Source organism: Sinocyclocheilus anshuiensis, unplaced genomic scaffold (assembly GCF_001515605.1).
Source record: "Sinocyclocheilus anshuiensis isolate Anshui unplaced genomic scaffold, SAMN03320099.WGS_v1.1 scaffold115, whole genome shotgun sequence".
NCBI classification, from domain to species: domain Eukaryota; kingdom Metazoa; phylum Chordata; class Actinopteri; order Cypriniformes; family Cyprinidae; genus Sinocyclocheilus; species Sinocyclocheilus anshuiensis.
This window is the reverse complement of record NW_015548219.1, coordinates 1,737,246-1,756,367: the sequence shown is the minus strand read 5'-3', so window position 1 is coordinate 1,756,367 and position 19,122 is coordinate 1,737,246. Positions and strand designations below refer to the sequence as shown.

The 19,122-nt window shown below is 38.4% G+C and overlaps 1 protein-coding gene across 1 annotated transcript in view; it reads right to left on the bottom strand.

The window, feature by feature from the left end:
- Positions 1–4,515: 4,515 nt before the first annotated feature.
- Positions 4,516–19,122, bottom strand: part of LOC107654149 (junctophilin-3-like) — a 30,176-nt gene continuing 15,569 nt past the window's right edge. The window contains exons 3-5 of the mRNA XM_016441094.1: positions 11,442–11,566; positions 8,945–9,915; positions 4,516–5,681 (exon numbers count right to left, since the gene is read on the bottom strand). Of these exons, the coding sequence (XP_016296580.1) occupies positions 5,601–5,681; positions 8,945–9,915; positions 11,442–11,566 (1,177 nt within the window). The 3' untranslated portion in view covers positions 4,516–5,600. The remainder of the gene's footprint in view (positions 5,682–8,944; positions 9,916–11,441; positions 11,567–19,122) is intronic.

The following is a 19,122-nucleotide window of genomic DNA, read 5'->3' as shown; positions in this document are numbered from 1 at the left end:
TTTATAGCTTTAAAGGAATAGTTTTAACAAAAATAAAAGGGGGGGCCATTCACACAGAACACATTTTTTTCTATGAAAAATTCAAGACATGGGCAGTGGAATGGGGAAAAACGCAAGGCCTCAAGACCGTTTTTTTAAAAGTTAACTTGCTTTAAAGGAGACATATTATGCCCCTTTTTACAATATGTAATATAAGTCTCTGGTGTCCCCAGAATGTGTCTGTAAAGTTTCAGCTCAAAATACCCCAAAGATCCATTTATTATATCATTTTGAAAATGCCTATTTTGAGTGGAAACGCTGTTTTTCGTGCCTGTCTCTTTAAATGCAAATGAGCTGCTGCTCCCTGCCCTCTTTTCCAGAATAGAGCTGCGCCATTACATCTCGGACCTGCTAAAAAAACATCTGTTTTGGTTCTGATTATCATGTTTATCACGTTGAAATCATGCGTTTTAAACCATATGAGTTTAAACTTCTGATATACGGTTTTCTGAGAGCACACATCCGAAGCACACGGACAGAAAGCGGCTGTCACACGTCATGTGAGTACTAAGTACTTAACTAAGTTTTCATTCACACACAAGTTTCCGTTAAAAACACACGAGTTACAAAAACAGTCGGTTATGTCTGTGAAGGTAAACACCTGGAAAATATATCGCATGTTTATTTTAGATCTGTGTGGCAGCAGCAATATACAGTAAATAAATCAATAAATCCACTGCTCTCTTGTCTCCTCTGAGGTTGGGACTCTAAAGTGTTCTGTGCTCGTCTGTGCAGCCAAAGACAGAACAGTTAGCATGTTTTGCTCAAACTTTCGCCATGGCATTAGAACTGGTACACCGTTGTCGCTTGCGAAATCAAAAAGACGGCGCCGTGGGTGTAAACTTACAGATTAAGGGGTGGTAATATTATAATGAGATCCCTTTGCAACGTCACTAGGGGAGCTAAATCAGACGCGCTCATTTTTTCAGATGCTTGCAGAAAAAGGCTTATCAAAACAAAATTACTGGATTATTCTTTTTCACGTTTCTTTGATTGGTAGATGCACAGGGGACCTGATTATAGCACTTGAAACCTGGAAAAGTCAGATTTTCATGATATGTCACCTTTAACTTAAGTAAAGTAGTGTGTTTTTGCCGAGACACATCAGAAGTCTTAAGATGCAAGCGCAACATATATTTTAGTTTGGTTCTTGTACTATAGCAAATTAATGTGTGGACCACTTTCACGATACTGTTATGGAGTATTTTTGGCGTTTGACAGACCAAGTTCCCATTTTGTGAGTGTGTTCCACAGATGAATGAAAGTCATATGTTTGGACTGAGTGACATGAAGGTGAGTAAATAATGACAGATCTTCATTTCAGGCAAACTATTCCTTTAAGATTGAGAGGTTTTGCACAGGTGTCTCTGTGAATCCGGTGCAAATCTTCTCGAGTCAGTTATGGGGTGGATTTTTATGCTTATTTGTAAGCATTCCACCTCATGCTTCAGTGATGTGAGAAGAGGAGAGATGACATGTGGGGTTAGTTTCTACAGGAGAGGACAAGGATGAAAGTGAGAGAAAGAGACAAAACAAGGACATGAGAGAGACTTTGAAGATGAAATGAATTGGCCTTGTGCCCTTGCAGACTGTATTTCATATTTTCAATGCATTTCAATTTTTTTTTACTCTCAATCCATCAAGAAGATTAATTTCAATTTTCGACAGGTTTGTGGAGGACGTCCTGACAGTGATGTTTTTTTCTTCAAAATAAGATAATCCTTATATGTGTGATGTGTGCAGTGAGAGAGGCCACACCCATATTTTTTGGCCACACCTCTGGCATGATTGAGAACAATTCTATATGAAGGTTGCTCTAGTGATGGCACACTCTCACTGGGGAAATCTCATGCATCACCTGTTTGTCTGTTTTCATTTGCAATCTTCTGCACAGAGAATCTTCTATCACTTTCACTCAAACTTAATTAAATACAAGGAGTGGAAAACCGGCCGTATTTTACCCCAAAATCAAAAGGAAAAAATAAGAATTAGCCTATATTTTGAAAGAAAATAAAGGACTATTACTTTTATTTTCATGTAAAATTGTCATTACTATAATGCATCTATTATAGTATTATAGTCCATTATAAATACTGTACTGTATTACAGTATTTATTTTACTTTATTACTGTAAAAATACTTTAATACAATGACTTGTTCTATTAAAATCAAAATAAAGGTTGTACAAACAGAATCAAATGTTAGAAATGGTTTACAGTTAAAATATCATAAAAAAAGAAATATTTTGTGGCTATTTTAGAACCATTATTATTATTGTTTTTTGCATTGTTTCTAAGTACACCCCTCCCCCACCACCAACAAATTCTTATTTCCATAATGCATCTGAATGTTTTACTTGTTTTTTTGTAATGATTTTTTTTTATGTTGGTTTGTTACCGTAGTAATTTTATATTTTTCAGAAAAAATAAAATGAATAAATAATAGAACTACCCTCTATAGTATTACTAACAGTGTACAATTTAATTTTGTTTCACATCATAGTATTAAACATATATTACAATAATGAGAATGTGCAAGTGTGAGGAGGGTGGATTAATATTCTCATAAAATAGGTTTTCTTGTCTTTTTACAAATATATAAAAAAATTATTATTTTAAGTTTATTTATTAATTCGTTATTTTGGGGTAAAACATGACTTCCCCTTATTTTGCGATTTTATTTTATTTTTTATTTTTGTTGGGTCGGGGTCCACAATATGATTTTCATCATTTAATTTCATCATTTCAATAGTAAATGCATCGAAATGTGACAACTTGTTACTTTTGGAACATATGGAGAAAGAAAGGCAAAAAAACAAAAACAGACTCAATAACCACAACACAAGAGCTTACTTTCAAACGCTTTCATTATTTTCTCCATATAACTCAAAAAGAAACAGACCCCCAGGAAAAGTAAAGACCTGAATGATAGAGGAAGAGAAAGAGAGAGATAAAAGAACTGGGCATGCTTGGGCATGCTATAGGCGCATAGGGTGACTGATACATCCAGGTCAAACGGTACAAGAGCCGGCGGTGTGGGTCAACTGCAGCAACTTCCTGCTTCAAAGACCCTTTGGAATCCCACCATCCCCGTCACATACAGCCGTTGTGGTATCAAAGTGAGCCAGTCAGCGAGTTTGCAAACTTCTCGGACCAACTCAGGGACTCAAGTTGAGCAAATGTATGACTCCATACATTTGGGCCCCCAGCTTGCGTTCCTTTACATCAGCATAGTTGTCATTTGTACATTTCATTTTGTTGGTCTTGTTTTCTTTTTTTCGGCTGGATAGAGAAACGGGAGAAATTTGTGGAAGGAAGGGAGGTGGGCGAGAAAGGGATAGAGAGAGAGTACACAAACTGAATGAATCATTGCCAGGAGGACAGACTCAAGGGGGAAAGTACAAGCCCATACACACATGCTATAAAAACATCTCAATCTTTGCGTTCTGTTAGCTGGCTATAAAAAAATAAACAAAACACCTCTCTTTGATTGTTTGTTTCACTCGTTTTCGTTTCGTCTCAGATTTTGGGGCGGAAAGGCCGCTGGATGCCAGGACCAGCACTCGGACCACGGGTTCATCATTGGCAAACCCGATCAGACCTGTTTCACTATGTATCATGGCGTTGGCCAATAAAGTAACAGTTTTCAACACACTCATATAACAGTTTGTAAGTATGTTGGCGAATTAGTGGCGAATTTGTACGATCTCATTCGTAGGATTGTTACGCTCCTTTGAGGTGCGTTCTCATGGTGAAATTTTACCTACAAATGGTACGTTTTCGTACAAGTAAGATCCATACAAAATCACAAATTCGTACAATATCTTATATATTCGCATTAGAATGTGTTGAACAAGTCCAAATAAAATTTTGCAGTTTTTACGCTGCATCCAAAACGTACTAGCACACTTTTCCGTACGTTTTTTCCCGATAAGGTTATCTATACAAAACTAAAACATACGTTAGCATGCAACTTTGTTTTTTTTCTTTTACTTTTACAAAAACAAGGCAGGTGGCATTTTTCAGACGTCTTGCAAATAGCTAAAAAAGTGTTTTTTTTCCTTTTATCAATAAATATTTGTTTTTTGAAAGCAGCAGTTGGGAAAAAAAATGTTAACAGTCTCTTGAATGTCTGGTCGGGAACGCCAGCATCTCACGCAGCATGTGGCTTTCAGGTGTGCATGGTGAGGTCGGCAGGTGCTCGCATGTTCTGGTGATTTCATCAAAGAGAGTAAGGGGGCGCTGTAATGAGGATGACCTCACAGAATGTCATGTGCTAGCCCAATACAACATTCAAACAAAGTTTAAATAACATAATGCTGCAGAAAAGCTCAAACTTAGAAAAGTGCTTCCAAAGATCAAACCCATGCTACATCGTGTTGAATGTACAGTGTATAATCTTACATGCAGCCAGGACCTGTTTATAAAAAGATAAATGAGTCGAACTGTGTTATGATTTATTCTGCTGAAAAAAAAATTCCAAGTTTCATTTGGAGCAAGATTAATGATGAAGCCTTTTCAGATCGTATAACTTCTGGATCTGGGAATTTTTCCAAATGCATATAGGTCAGATTCGCCAGAGTACAAATGTTGCAGATGCTGAAACGCTGGTGGCGCTGTGTCTTTGTGATTACCAGACTTGAACTTTTACTAACCCACTTTGGTTGTACTTGTTTAGCCGACTTCTTTTCGACATATGCAACATTTTTAGGCAAATTCGAAGGTGTTTAGACATCAAAAAGCTTTGTAGACTCGTTTTAGGTCCATTGTAATTAATAATTAAGAAATGTCTTTAATTCTCATTTCAGGCCCACCATGACATTCTGGAGTCTGCTGGTAGTTTACGTACCACAAAGAAGGAAAATGGAGGTGTACAGGAAATGAGAGGAGCACTTGGCGTGTTATTCCAATGAGTGAAAAAAAACGAGGACATGGAAAAACATAAGCAATGCTTAGGAGAGGTGCGCGAGGGAGGCGGGTGGGGTTAGACAGGGGCCGTTTCCCATCACTTTGAACCTGTTGACATCATAGCTGTGTAACGCTGCCGTCACCCGAAAAGATGTTGATGGCGGTCGCCCTTCACCCTTACGCCACCTTGCACACCCTCCCTCACCAAAGCCACAGTTCAAATGAGTCCAACACCCAAACACAACCCAAACGAAAACCGAAAAAAGCCACCAGCACTGTCAAGAAAAAGGCAAGTAAGGAATATGAAATAAAAAAAGAGAAACAAGTATATCAATTTATAACATCATTAATGAGTGAATGAATACATAGGATAAAACTAGAAGTTCAAAAGGATGCTTGTAACAATTTCAGATAAAAAAAGAAAAGAAAAAGAAATTAAGAAATCAAAACGAGCTCTTTGGAGACAGAAAAGCAGACAGAACTGCTGAGCCCAGTTTTGTGTCGTTGCCTTCCTCCGTCCATGCTGTAACTTCAATAGAAGTACACTGGTCGTTTGTTTAAAAAACGGGCCGGAACCAGATCAGTTGTGATGACACTAGTATTGATTTCATAATAGTGTAGCTGGACAAGAGGAATTGATAGGCAATGCAGAGTTTAAATAAAAAAATGGACAAACAAAATGGCGACTCCAATGTTGAGCAAAATCACCATGACTACCAGAATAGAGTTGGAGCCCTGTTGAGTGAGAAAGAAAAAGGAGAAAGGTCAGTATTTGTTTATTCAGTGTGTTTTGTATAAACAAATATACAGCACTTATTTGCATGCTATGTTGTTTTAGAACTTGATTCACTAAAATAAATTATGCAAATCAGGTAAGAGTGCAAACATGCCCAAAAATCAGTTTTGAACACAATCTGCCTGGTGTAATTCCACAAGAATGACCCCGAGCGATTTCATTGGCTAAAATAACCTTTTAAAGGGTACTCATTTTAGTGCCTGATTAGAAATCTTACAAAATTGCTGTATGATGTATGTCGACTAAACTACATTATTATAATTAATAATAATAATTCCTTACATTTATATAGCGCTTTTCTGGGCACTCAAAGCACTTTACATAGAAGGGGGGAATCTCCTCAACCACCACCAGTTTGATATGATCATTAATGCCCAAAGAAACAGATAATTTCTCATTTTTTATGTTTTTGTACTTTTTTTCAAAATAATTACTTGGTGTACTAGGTAAGCATTTGGCAAGCTAATCACTTAGTGTACTTGTTTAGCATTTGAAGTTAGCTAACATTTGGCAAGCTGATCACTTAAGGTGTGTCCCAAATCACATATTTATGCACTATTCTATAACGTTTTATAGTATAAATAGTGTGAGTAGTGTGTTCACACTGAAAATTTAAAAATGAAAAACTTTAAATTGTACCCCAAAAATGACACTTTACTGCACTTCAAATACCCCCCAAAAACGAAGTGTGGAATGTTGAACACTTCATGCACTCAACTGTCGCAGTTTTAATTACGTAGCGAAGGGGGAGGGGCTATCAGGCTCTGTTTATGAATGACAAAATAACCTTATATAATTCATACACTACATGGTTGAGTACATAGTGAATAAGTACATAGTGTATAGTGGGTCACAAAGCAACAAGCCCCGTGAAGCCATGGTTTACAGTGAATTTATAACAGCCAAGGAGGTTTTAGGCACTCTGCTTCACGCCGGGCCTAACAACGTCCCAACGTTAGAAATTCACTGTAAACCACGGCTTCTTGAGGCTTATTGCTTTACAGTACTCTTCTGAACTAGCAGCCAAAAACAAATGCCTAAAATGTACTCAACTACCCTGTGTGTCTGGATATTAGTTGGCTATAGTGCTCTTCTCGATCTTAGTTGGTTGTGGGTGCACTGCAAATAGTTAACATTAAGTGCTGCAAGCAAATAGTACTCACTTTGTGTGAAAACACTGCTCTCTATTAACCTAATTTGCATAGAAAGGAGGCATGTTTGCGCTGATACAGGATGACAATTACTAAACTACCCATGCCGATATTCTAGCATGTTTTGCACCTGCTGAGTGACTTTGCGCTGAAGTATGACATGCTAAAATTGCGCAACTGTTATGTGAATTTGCTCCACAGTGTAGTAAGCAGTCAACATACTAAAGTCCTAGATTCACTGCAAAACACGTTTGGACTTTACAGTGCGTGATTAAAGAAAGCCGCATGATTATTCCATTCCCCTCGGCTCACCAGAGATACGGTATTATCTCAATGGAAATGAGAGTCTGTACTGCATTGTGCCAGCCCTCGTAAGGACCAACGTATTTGCAAAGAGCCGGGTTTGTCGAGCGCACTTTTTAATTGATGGGCTCATGTAAGTGTGTCTTGGACAATGTTTACAACCATTGAGGAGAGGGACACGCGCGCTGCACATGCAAGACACATGTGATGCATGAAATTAGGCTGTGACAAGCGAACCGGACACAGTAGTGTTAAGAAGACGCCGTGAGCGCTGATTTTGCGCAATGAATTAGGACAAGCGTATCTCATAGAGTCACATTTAGCGCATCTTCCTGTTGAGCAAACACATTTTGCTCTCCACAGTTGTTTTATTGTAGAGTCAGCCAGCTGTGCACTGTGTAGGGCCTGTTCTTCCTCCTCATGTGCTAAGCTAATCAGTTGTTTAGATATCTCCGGAACGCATAAATGTTGTTAAAAACATTGACAGCGTAAACGGGGCTAGCTATTGTGCGGATGTGTTTCTGTTTCATGTTAACCTGTCTTACACAAGTCTGCTGCATTGCTTGCCTCTCTGCGGCTACAAACATAAACCCCCTCCTTCCTAGAACTCACTCTTGTCGTTTGATTGGCCGCAACACGAGCAAGGCATAAGCTGTTCCCTAGCAACAGAGTGTGGGACAGCCAATGCAGGGCTGCGTTGTGGAAGGAGCCACTTTGCCAATTTGCTGTTACCAAGGTGTTCTTAGTGCAGCAAGAGATCGTAGGGCCGCTAGGCAGTGGAAGGGGCCAGTTTGAAGTGTGGATATGTGTCCAGGTTGTATGTCTCGGGCTGTTGTCAGGTCCTGTATTCCCTTGGGACTCCAAACACCTACGCTGTGTTTGTGGAGGTTATTCTTCCTACTCATGGGCTCTCAGGCACCGATGCATACTAAAACACCTGGTGCGTTTGCAGTCGATTAGAAATGTATTTGATCTATTTTGAAATTCTGTAATTGGATTTTATGATTCAACATTCAAATGTTTTATTGGACAAAATGTTTACTGAACTGTTAAGGTTGTGAAATATGTTTAAAATCAGGGGCACCGCTAAGGTTTCTGGGCCCCTTGAACAGCATATTGTCTCAGGCCCCCTTGGTAGAAATCGTGTTTGGGCCCCCTCTCCCTCCTCGGGCCTTTAGAATAGTCCCAAATTTTCCACCTGTTACGGTGCCCCTGTTTGAATTTATTTCTTAAGTTCAAGCAATAGTTCACCTGGAAATTAAGATTTGGTCACCATTTAGTCACCTCACGTTTTTCCAAAACCTGTGGGGATGTCCAATCTTGCACCTAGAGGGCCACTATCCTGCAGAGTTTAGCTTCAGTCCTAATCAAACACATCTAAACCAGCTCATCAAGGCCTTCAGGATTACTAGAAGCATCCAGGCAAGTGTGGCAGGTTGGAACTAAACACTTCAGGATATTGGCCCTTCAAGAGCAGAATTGAACACCCCTGCAAGTTTTTGTCATCTGTTTCTTACCCAGAGCTCATATAGGCCACTTTTACCAAACTTTTATGGTGTTTGGCATCCTTTTTAAAGCTTGCAAGCTTTATTGTAAATGTATTGAGTCTTTCTTATTTCTCTTTTTGTGCTGCACTGAAGAAAGTAAGTCATACGAGTTTGGACTGACATGAGGTTAAGTAAATGATACCAAAACTTTCAATTTTGGGGAAACCATTACTGTTTTCTGTGTAGTGCATCTTCACTTACCGAGTTCACTTTGAGCTGAGACTGATTCTCATCGTCGTGCTCTAGTGCAATAGGTGGGGATTTCTGTGGGGGTGAGAGTGTGAGGTCCCTACGGAGGGGCCGAGCCTCTAGCTTTTCCCCCACTCGTAGACTGTCCAACTTTCGCACTGAGTCCGGAGCCGGCCCCTCCTGTGCGTCCCTGGGCCCTGAGGCTTCCTGGACAACCTGTTCCCGGTCACGATTTTTACCCCGTCGCTGTAGTGTATGTCCACGGGACTCTGAGTGACTGTGCCACTCCTCCCCATGCCCATAGGGCTTTTGGGAGATATGGGAGTCCATTGGCTGCAACGGCCTCATCTCCATTTCGTAATTGCTCAGTTTTTCCTCATCCTGCTCTAAGAGACGGGAATGAGCCAAACTGTCTACATGTACCCGTTGAGATGTCCAGGAAGATGAGGGTCCGTCTGTCCTCCTTTCCCGTTGGGTTTTGTGATTCGAGGAACTGCGGTCTCGAGGCTTATGATTGGAGGAGTGCTTGTGGCCGTTGGCCCGTGCCGCCCCAACCCGTACCTCGTCTTGCACTGAAGGAGTTGTGGAGCGGCTGCTGCCCCGACTACCACCTCTACTACTGCCCCCACGGGAGGGACGCTTGTCCTCGCTCCAACTGTTAGCCCTCAGGTACTCTCCACCTCCACCCGAACCACCACCACCTCTCCCCTCCATCAGCACCTGTATCTCTTGTGTTCCTCCACGCTCCTCGTCCACTGCAGTTTGTCGCAGAAAGCGGGCGTTTTTGGTGCGGTGGGAAGATTTGGTGGTTGGGCTTCGGGGAGGCGTGGAGGGCCGACTGGGAGTGGGGCTCACGTCTGGGGTAAGGTCTGGGGGCGTGGAGCCCTTCATATAGAGCTCAGTGCTATCCGCGGTCCCACTAGAGATAACTTCCACGTCGTTCTCGCTCGAGTTCTGCTGTTTGGGTCGCCGGCACTCCACTCCTACACGGAGACAGAGAGACAAGTTTTAATTTTAAAACATGTAGGCATGCCACACACTTTAAATGTTGTACTTCTTTCTGCAAAGGGGGTGTATGGGATGGGAACATGCCCTTGCATAAGCTTCCATCTGTCTTAAAGTCCCCATGAAATCCAAATTAATTTTTTTTGGGTGTTAGTATCAATATGTTAGTCTTGAGACCAAAAAATGCAGATGAGCTGAAGGCCACTGTCAAAGAAACCTGGGCTTCCATACCACCACTTCAGTCTGTGTGCACTGAATTTATTTAATACACGAGTTTCACAATTTGAGTTGAATTACTGAAATAAATGAACTTTTCCACGACATTCTAATTTATTGAGATGCACCTGTATAGGAAAGAGCTGCAAGAAGATTCTTCAGGAATTCTCTTCCTGTGTTCCACAGAAAAAATATTTGGCTAGCAGGTTTAAAACAACATATGAGTGAGTTAATCATAACAGAATTAAAATCTTTGGGTGAGTTTTCCCCGTACAACCCTTGATTGCTTGAAGCACATGGGCCGTTCCTGGTAAGCTTGATACAGTGTAACTTGTCAAAGCTTTCCAGAGTCAGCACCATGGCTGCTCTAATCAGCTCAGCTAATGAGACCCAAAGATTTTCAAGTCTGTTTGCGCTACAGGCGCACATCCCTATGCACCCGTAAGTACATAACTTTCAACTTAACCTCATAAAGGCTTGTACTCCAACTGTAAACATCATTTACAAATCTGTTGCAAGTCAGCACATCTCAACCAAGTTTGTTTTAACATTTCTAAGGTCATCACATGGCATAACTTTATCATTTAGAAATATCAACCCTTCCAGGAGGTCGCATACACTGATCCAGCACAGCGTGAGTGCTTATAGCTCTCCTGTAAAGGGGTGTTGTGTGATGGAATGCGATCTGAGAGTGTATAAATTCTTGCAGATGTGTGGGGGTGTGACAGCGACCGAAAGTGTGACTGTGTATACAGTATGTGTGTTTATGTATGTGGGTGGTGTGAATATGTGTGTGTGGGTATTGTGTGTGCATGCATAAATTTCATTGTGTATGTCGGCTAGCTTCGCGTGGGCTTGTCGGAAAGGTCAGCGCTGACCTCCCCTCATCTTCTTATTGCCTCTTCTATCACTCATTCCCCCCGCATGGCACAGTAGGGGCATCGACCCCTACAGTCCTGAACCCATCCGGCACCTACACTCGCACACAAAGACGCTTTCACCGACACTCTGCCATTCTTCTCCTGAGCTATTACACACACACTTATATAAATCTACCTCTGACTGATTGCTAGTGCTGACATAAAATGATCAGCGCTAAATCATGCTCGTCTTCTTGAGAGTCAATGAAAAATATTAGCACCTTTTCAAATGACGGCAAGACTGTGTTTTCAAAGTGAACTTATTGGAATATTTAGCATTCACAGCTAACTGGAAAGCTTAGTCACACTGTCAAACAGTTTGAAGCCCCTGTTATTTTTAGTCTCCAGACTCGGCTGGTTGCACTCACTGTTTCCTCGGTGCTGGAAAGAGGGGGAGAACTCTTTGGCGGTGATCCGGGCCAGCCTGCAGTCTTCCTGGGCTTTCTGCGCTGCCGTCATCGCGGCATCGGCTTTCCCTCTGGCGTGAGCTGTCCTGTGGACGTAGCGGTCCGGGACAAAGATGTTGAAATGTGGAGAGAAAGACAGAGTTAGAAAAGGACAGGGCTTGTGGTCTTGCATTTAAGGTGAAGTGTGCAATTTATATACGCAGTATATATAGACAAAATTTGTAATAATTAGGTTAAATATTTTCTGAATAAATAAGCAAAAAAACTTTTTTGTTTATTTATCACAATAAGACCAGGGATATTTATTTTAAGTTACTGGTCTTATTGTAAATGAATAATCGATGCACATTTGTACTCTTAAAGGGATAGTTCACCCAAAAAAGAAAATTCTGTCATTAATTACCCTGATGTCGTTCCAAACCTGTAAGACCTTCATTCATCTTCAGACCACAAATGAAGGTATTTTTAATGAAATCCGAGAGCTTTCTGACCCTGCATAGACAGCAATGCAACTAACATGTTCAAGGCCCAGAAAGGTAGTATAGACATTGTTAAAATAGTCCATGTGACATCAGTGGTTCAACCTTAGTTTTATGAAGCTACAAGAGTACCTTTTGTGTGCAAAGAAAACAAAAATAACTCTAACTTTATTCAACAATTTCTTCTCTTCTGAGTCAGTCTTCGATGTGCATTCAAAAAGTATTCTAGTAGCTTCATAAAATTAAGGTTGAACAACTGATGTCACATGGACTATTTTAACAATGTCTATACTACCTTTCAGGGCCTTGAACGTGTCAGTTGCGTTGCTGTCTATGCAGGGTAAAAAAACTCTCGGATTTCATCACAAATATCCTAATTTGTGTTCCGAAGATAAACAAAGGCCTTATAGGTTTGGAACGACATGAGGGTGAGTAATTAATGACAGAATTTTCCTTCCTCTGAAAGGTTTTTATTTTTATTTTTCCAGATATTTAAGCATTGTTTCTCTCTCATTCAAGTTCTGGCTCCATTCTGGTTCGTAACACAAACTTGACATAATTTAATCAATATTTGATCTAGTTCCACAAAGTAATTTTTTTTTCTTGTGGAATAGGCCCATCTAGTTTTATTTAAAAATATATCACATTGCATGAAGTTTTACACTGAAATTTCTGTAATCCTATAGCAAAAGTATACTTTAATATAGGCCTATATCATTATAGTATTACCACATTATATGGATGGTGATTTGGTTGTTCAGTTTTAATTGGGAAAACCTTGCTCTATGAAGCAGACCACAGCAAAACGCACACGAGCATATGGTTTAGCCAATGAACAATCAAGTCATTAAATTTATAAGGCACATGCTTCAGCGCCTACCAAGATCTTGACACTCCGATTATCCAAGGGTTGGCGATAAATACAGGCTGAAGGCAAACAGCAGTCACACACCCTCACTCTGAGATGCTCTCGAGATTCCACAGAGTCATGCCTTTCTGACACTGTAATTCTCACTTGTTTCAACTCCATAAACTTGCCAAGACTCTACTTTGTGATCTGAAAACCAACTTTACTGCAGTTTAAATAACCATGTTCGAATGTAAATATCACATGCTGTCAAGTGGTTGCAGAACAGTTTATTGAAACTTCCTCCAGTGACTGTTGAGGGATTTTTTTTTTTTAAAGCTTTAGGCTAAACATTTTCTGAATAAATAATCAAAAGCCCAAAAATTTTACAATTATTCTCTACAATACACAAGTATTGTTCAATGTTTCCCGTTTTAATGAACATGTTAATAGGCAGATTATTCATGCAAATGGACCATATGAACACCAGGTAAGAGGATGCTCTCCCTTTCTCACTGAACTTTTTCCCCCGGTCTCATTCTCTCTCCTTGTTTGTGCAGTGGCTGTCTTGGTGCAGTATTGCATGTCGATGCTCATCGATTGCACCCTCTTCTTTTCTGCTCTAGGCTGTCTTCACCCAGCCAGCCAACCCAAGTGCATGTGTGTGTCTGAGTGTTTTAACATGAGAAGGTTTAAATGGGGTTGTAGCGTGTAGTGTGGTCAGAACATGTGGGTGAGAGAGCATTCGAGTGTGTGTGTGTGAGAGAGAGACGGTGAGATACGGCGAGGTAGGTCGGATGAAGAGATCTTAGGATTGCATTCACCCCATGCCTTGCCGGTTGTCCTGGCAACGGCAGAGGAGAGAAAGTGAGGGAGAGAATAAGATGGCTTGGGGTATAAAAAGGATAAACAATTAGATAACAGAGGAGAATGAGAGGAGGATTGTGGGATGCTTCTGGAGGTGTTGAGAGTACAGTCAGAGAGTGAGGGCTGGACGTAAGAAACCGTCCATTCACTAATAGAGGGCCTCTAAACGGTGTGTGTATCGTCTCACACACACACACACACACACACACACACACACACACACACACACACATACACACACTGATCCAGGTGCTGTGAGATTGGGTCGAGCTGTGCTGGTTGCCGCTCTATTTATATACTGCGAGAACGGTAGCAATGTTTCTACACACTTTCTGACGGAAACAGAGACTAAACATTGTTTGACAGCAAGTCTCGCTAACTCAGTACAGTTAAAGGGATAGTTCAGCCACAAATTAAAGTTGTGCCATTTATTCACCCTTGTATTGTTCCAAACCCGAATTACTTAATTTTTCATGCAGAACACAAATGGTGAAGTTTCTGAAGAATATCCTTGCTGCTCTTTTCCATATAATGAAAGTGGAAAAGTTTTTTTTTACATCTTGTTTTTCAGTTAAAATATTGCATTTACTTGAGAAGCAAAGTTGCAGAGAAGTTTTGTTTTCAGATAATTACTGTTCAAAGGTTTGGGAAGATTAAAAAAAAACTAACAACTTTTATTTGGCAAGGATGCATTAAATTGTTCGAAAATAATAGTTAAAAACATTTACATTATTCCAAAAGATTCTTATTTAAAATAAATGATTTTTTTTTTTTTAACTTTCTATTTATCAGAGAATCCTGGAAAAAAATGATCATGGTTTACACAAAAATATTAAGCAGCACAACTGTTTTTTTGGTATTAATAAGAAATGTTTCTTGCGCAGCAAATCAGCATATTATAATGATTTCTGAAGGATCATGTGACACTGAAGACTGGAATAATGATGCTGAAAATTCAGCTTTGATCACAGGAATAAATTACATTAAAATATACTGAAGTAGGAAACAGTAATTGTATTAATATCTCTTTGTTAAAACATTTACAAAAAACAAACCAATCTTACCAAACCTAAACCTAGTATATATCTTGAATTAGGTTTCTTCTTCATGCGTCAAAGTAATATTTAAAATGATAATATTCACTGAATTTAAATGTTAGAAAATTTCAGTTAAATATGGAAAGTGGCAAGTAGTGAAAATTAAGTTATTCACTCATTTTCCTCTCCATTGTATTGCTTTTTTCTCCATTCACTTTCATTACATAGAAAAAAATAGTAGCCAGGATATTTTTCAAAAATGTACTTTGTGTTCCGCTGAAGAAAGTACATCGTATGGGTTTTGTTTCAGCATTTTGGATCAAATGAATTTTCATGTGTGTGAACGTCCCCTTTAACACATTCATTTAACACTCATCCACGTGTAAACGCTCTCATCTTTCCCTGACGCTAACACAGATTCTCACTCTTTTTTTCTTCCGTCCTGCCTCTCGACACTCAGACACGTGCAGGCACCTCCCATCGGTTCTTTCACTCTCTTTCATACACGCAGAGCCCTGCCTCTCATTCACATTCTCCTACTCTCGTGTCTGTACTAAATGATCTGAACACCCTCTGTTCTTTTTTAAGCTCAAATTCACACATCCACAACCTACAGTACAACTGATCCATCAATTTCAAAAGATGGATCTTCCAGTCTCCTGAAACAGCATTTATAATGGAAAACAAGATTTTTCTTGCACTTCTGACATAAAAAGAGCTAATATATGCTAATATTCACAATCCAAAGCTCTTGCCCCAGTCCACCCAGACACAATGCCTTGGGAAAAGTTAAAGCATCAATGTCAATACAGCACAACAGTCTGCTAAATATTTCTCCTCAGAGAAATTAATTTTTAGCAATACAACATTCAAAAGTTTCAACACTGACCATGAACTCTGAGATTAAGGCAAGACACTACAGGTAAATATACATATAGATCTATACAAATATAGATTTTGGGCTATCTGGCTTTCCGTAATGTGTTGTTTCAGACTAGTGGAGAGAAAACATCCAATATACACTTTAAAGTGTTTCATGTTTAATACACTACATGTATTTGCATCTGTAGATATACTGTATATATTAATGTACCTTTAAAGACAGTTTTCTCAAAATGATTTTTCTCTCATGCACAAAGAGCCTAAAATCTCCACTTCGTTAGCACTTACATAGAACAAACTTTAGTTTTTTTTCTATCTATATGCTGAAGGTTCTTACAGTTTATAATTTGCTGATTGCTTTTCTTTAAAACATATTTTTTTCTGGATGTTGACAGTATTTTCTGATTTATCGAGTGATAAATTGGGAATTTCCAAATCTCCTTTGTAAAAACCTTTGACTCTAATATGTCGACAAAATGAAACAATAAGTTTAAACCTGACTTTATCAAATGTTCAGATTTCTGTTCTGGAAATGTGTGCAAATTACTGCATATTTAATTAGACAATACTCTTTTGCATATTTAATCATAGCATTATAAAAAATTATTATTATTATTATTTTTTTTTTAAAGTTTGCAATTTCTAATGTAATTAATTAAGTGGGGAAGTATGTATTTTTTTTGTTTATTTATTTATTTTTTACTAATTTTTCTTCCACCCTATTTATTGATGGAATCCACAAGTCAGTCTCTCTCTCTCTCTCTCTCTCTCCATACACACACACACACACTCTCACACACACACACACACTCTCACACACACACACACACACACACACACACTCTGTATATTTTACATGGTAGTGCTTTTATTGATTCTCTTACATCATTTGAAAAGATTCATAGGATGAGTAGTTAAGAAGTTTAGAATCACATGTTGTAATATCACACACACACACACACACACACACACACACACACACACACTCTGTATATTTTACATGGTAGTGCTTTTATTGATTCTCTTACATCATTTGAAAAGATTCATAGGATGAGTAGTTAAGAAGTTTAGAATCACATGTTCTAATATGATTCATTTTTGTTCAAATCAAATGCTGGTATTAACAGCTGATTGGATGAATTCAAGGTTTATATGTATTTGTTGAAATGTTATTAAATTTAATGGGAAGAATATCAGAAGCAGGGCCTCTGAAAAAAAGTGGGTGGTCACTGGTCACCTTTGTGCTAAATAATATTATTATAAATTCGTAACAGAGTCCAGAGATGACTGTTTTATGACAACAAAGCCCTAATCTCTATGGATGACCCAAATAAGCCGCCCCGTGACCACCAGAACAAAGCTTTAATTTGCAAATGACTCATGGTTGCTTCCGGTGATAGTGCCTCAGTGCAAGTATACTGTAATAGTTACTTTGACCACGTTGACGCTTGGAAACTAATCAGATTAACTGTTATGTGATATTCTCAGTCATTTTGTGTATCCTGCATGCTGTTTGTGTTGCGTGCGCGTATGTTTGTCTAATACCGGAAGTGTTCAACTTCAGCATTTGTGTGTTTTGGAATTGTATGGAAAATCTTAAATAATTAGAAATCAAGTTTTCCTTGATCTTTTAACCAAAAGAGCTCAATGTACTTCTTCAGACATTCCCCCCAGTCCAAAAACATAGTTATTGAAACTAAAAGATATTGTTCTAAACTAAAAGCAAATAACCAGCCATGCATGTCATTGATGCCAATTGAGTGTTAAGAAACTTGAGTCATGGCCAAGAAACCCACAGTAAGCTCAGCAAAGCACTTGTTCTCATTTCACATGCAAAGAGGGAATTTACATAGAAGTCTTGAAGGCATAGCAGAAAAAAACAGCCTATTTGTAGGGCTAAGAGAGGCTGGAAAATTGCAATGACAAGCTAAATTATGACTGTTTTTGGTTCAGAAAACCTTGATTTAAATGGACCTTGTGGGAAAAAAAAAATGCATGAAATGACTCCTTGCAGTGTACAAATGATGGTTTGTGAGAGGTTTTGAGACAAAAAATGTATTTTTTTTTGCAATAGAATAGCAAATTTCTATTCGTCTTTAGTGATTTGTAAATATTAAATGTTGTGCAAATTTTGGATGTGTGAATGCACATCAAGTGTGTGTGTGTGTATATATATATATATAGATGTACAGTATGTATATAAGATCTTGATGTTAGTGGAAAAAGTTTTTTTTTCTGAATATTATGAACCAGTAATTAATTTACAGGAACTTGCATTAAAAAGAAAAGTATTGGGGTCAATTTTGAGTTCATGTCAGTTGTAGTCTAAAACAGTTAAAAATCATCATTGTTAACTGAAATAAAACTTAAATAAAAATGTTCAATTAAAAACAAGTTAAACTTAACATAAATTAAAATGAAAAATGTTGCCTTGGCACTTAACTGAAATAAAATAAGTTTTTAAAGTAAAAAACTAACTGAAATAAAACTTAAATAATATATACATTTTTAAATGAAAAACAACTTAAACTTAAAAAACTTAAATGAAAAAATGTTGCTTTGGCATTAAAGGGGTCCTATTATGCTCTTTTACAAAGTCTTGATTTTGTTTTGGGGTGTACTAGAACAGGCTCTCATACTAGGTTGTTCGAAAAACACAATATTTTTTTTTACATATTTTACATTATTACAACACCTAACTAAAGTTGAAAAAGTAAAAAAGCATAATAGGACCCCTTTAACTTAAATAAAATAAGTGTAATTTAAAGTAACTTACTAAGACTAACACCAATATAAAAAATAAGCTAAATATAAATATAAAAAAAGAACAGATAACAAAATTACTTAAACTCAAAATGAAAACTGAAATTATAAAAATAAAATCTAATTCAAAATATGAATAAATACTACAATAGTGTATAAATAATACTAAACACATGCCCATTTTGATTTTAACATTAAATTATGTTTTTTCCTTAAGAGTTTGCAAATAAGGTAATAATACCAAAGTCCCTTCTATAGTCTTTGATAATACATACACTTAGAACCTGAAAAATGCATAAAACCACAGTGTAATGCCTTATTTTACATTTCTGTTTCAGCTTTATCTCATTGGTTGCTCTCAAGCACTGTGTATGTGTCTGCTCCGTGTGTTGGCAGGGCCAGTGCTAAGCTGTAGTGATAGCATTGCTGAGAATATAATGAGGTCAGTGGGATTTGTGGGGTGAGTGACGCTCTTAATATAGCACATGCATACCTATGCACGTTTGAATGAGCGCACACGTACACAAACATATGCAGCCGCCATCAATGGGCAGGCACGAGCACATAAACGCAACATATGTGCTTACACACACATTTCCCTAACATGTATGTACAGATCACATGGATGCACACAGCACGATAAGGTAATAATACCAAAGTCCCTTCTATAGTCTTTGATAATACATACACTTAGAACCTGAAAAATGCATAAAACCACAGTGTAATGCCTTATTTTACATTTCTGTTTCAGCTTTATCTCATTGGTT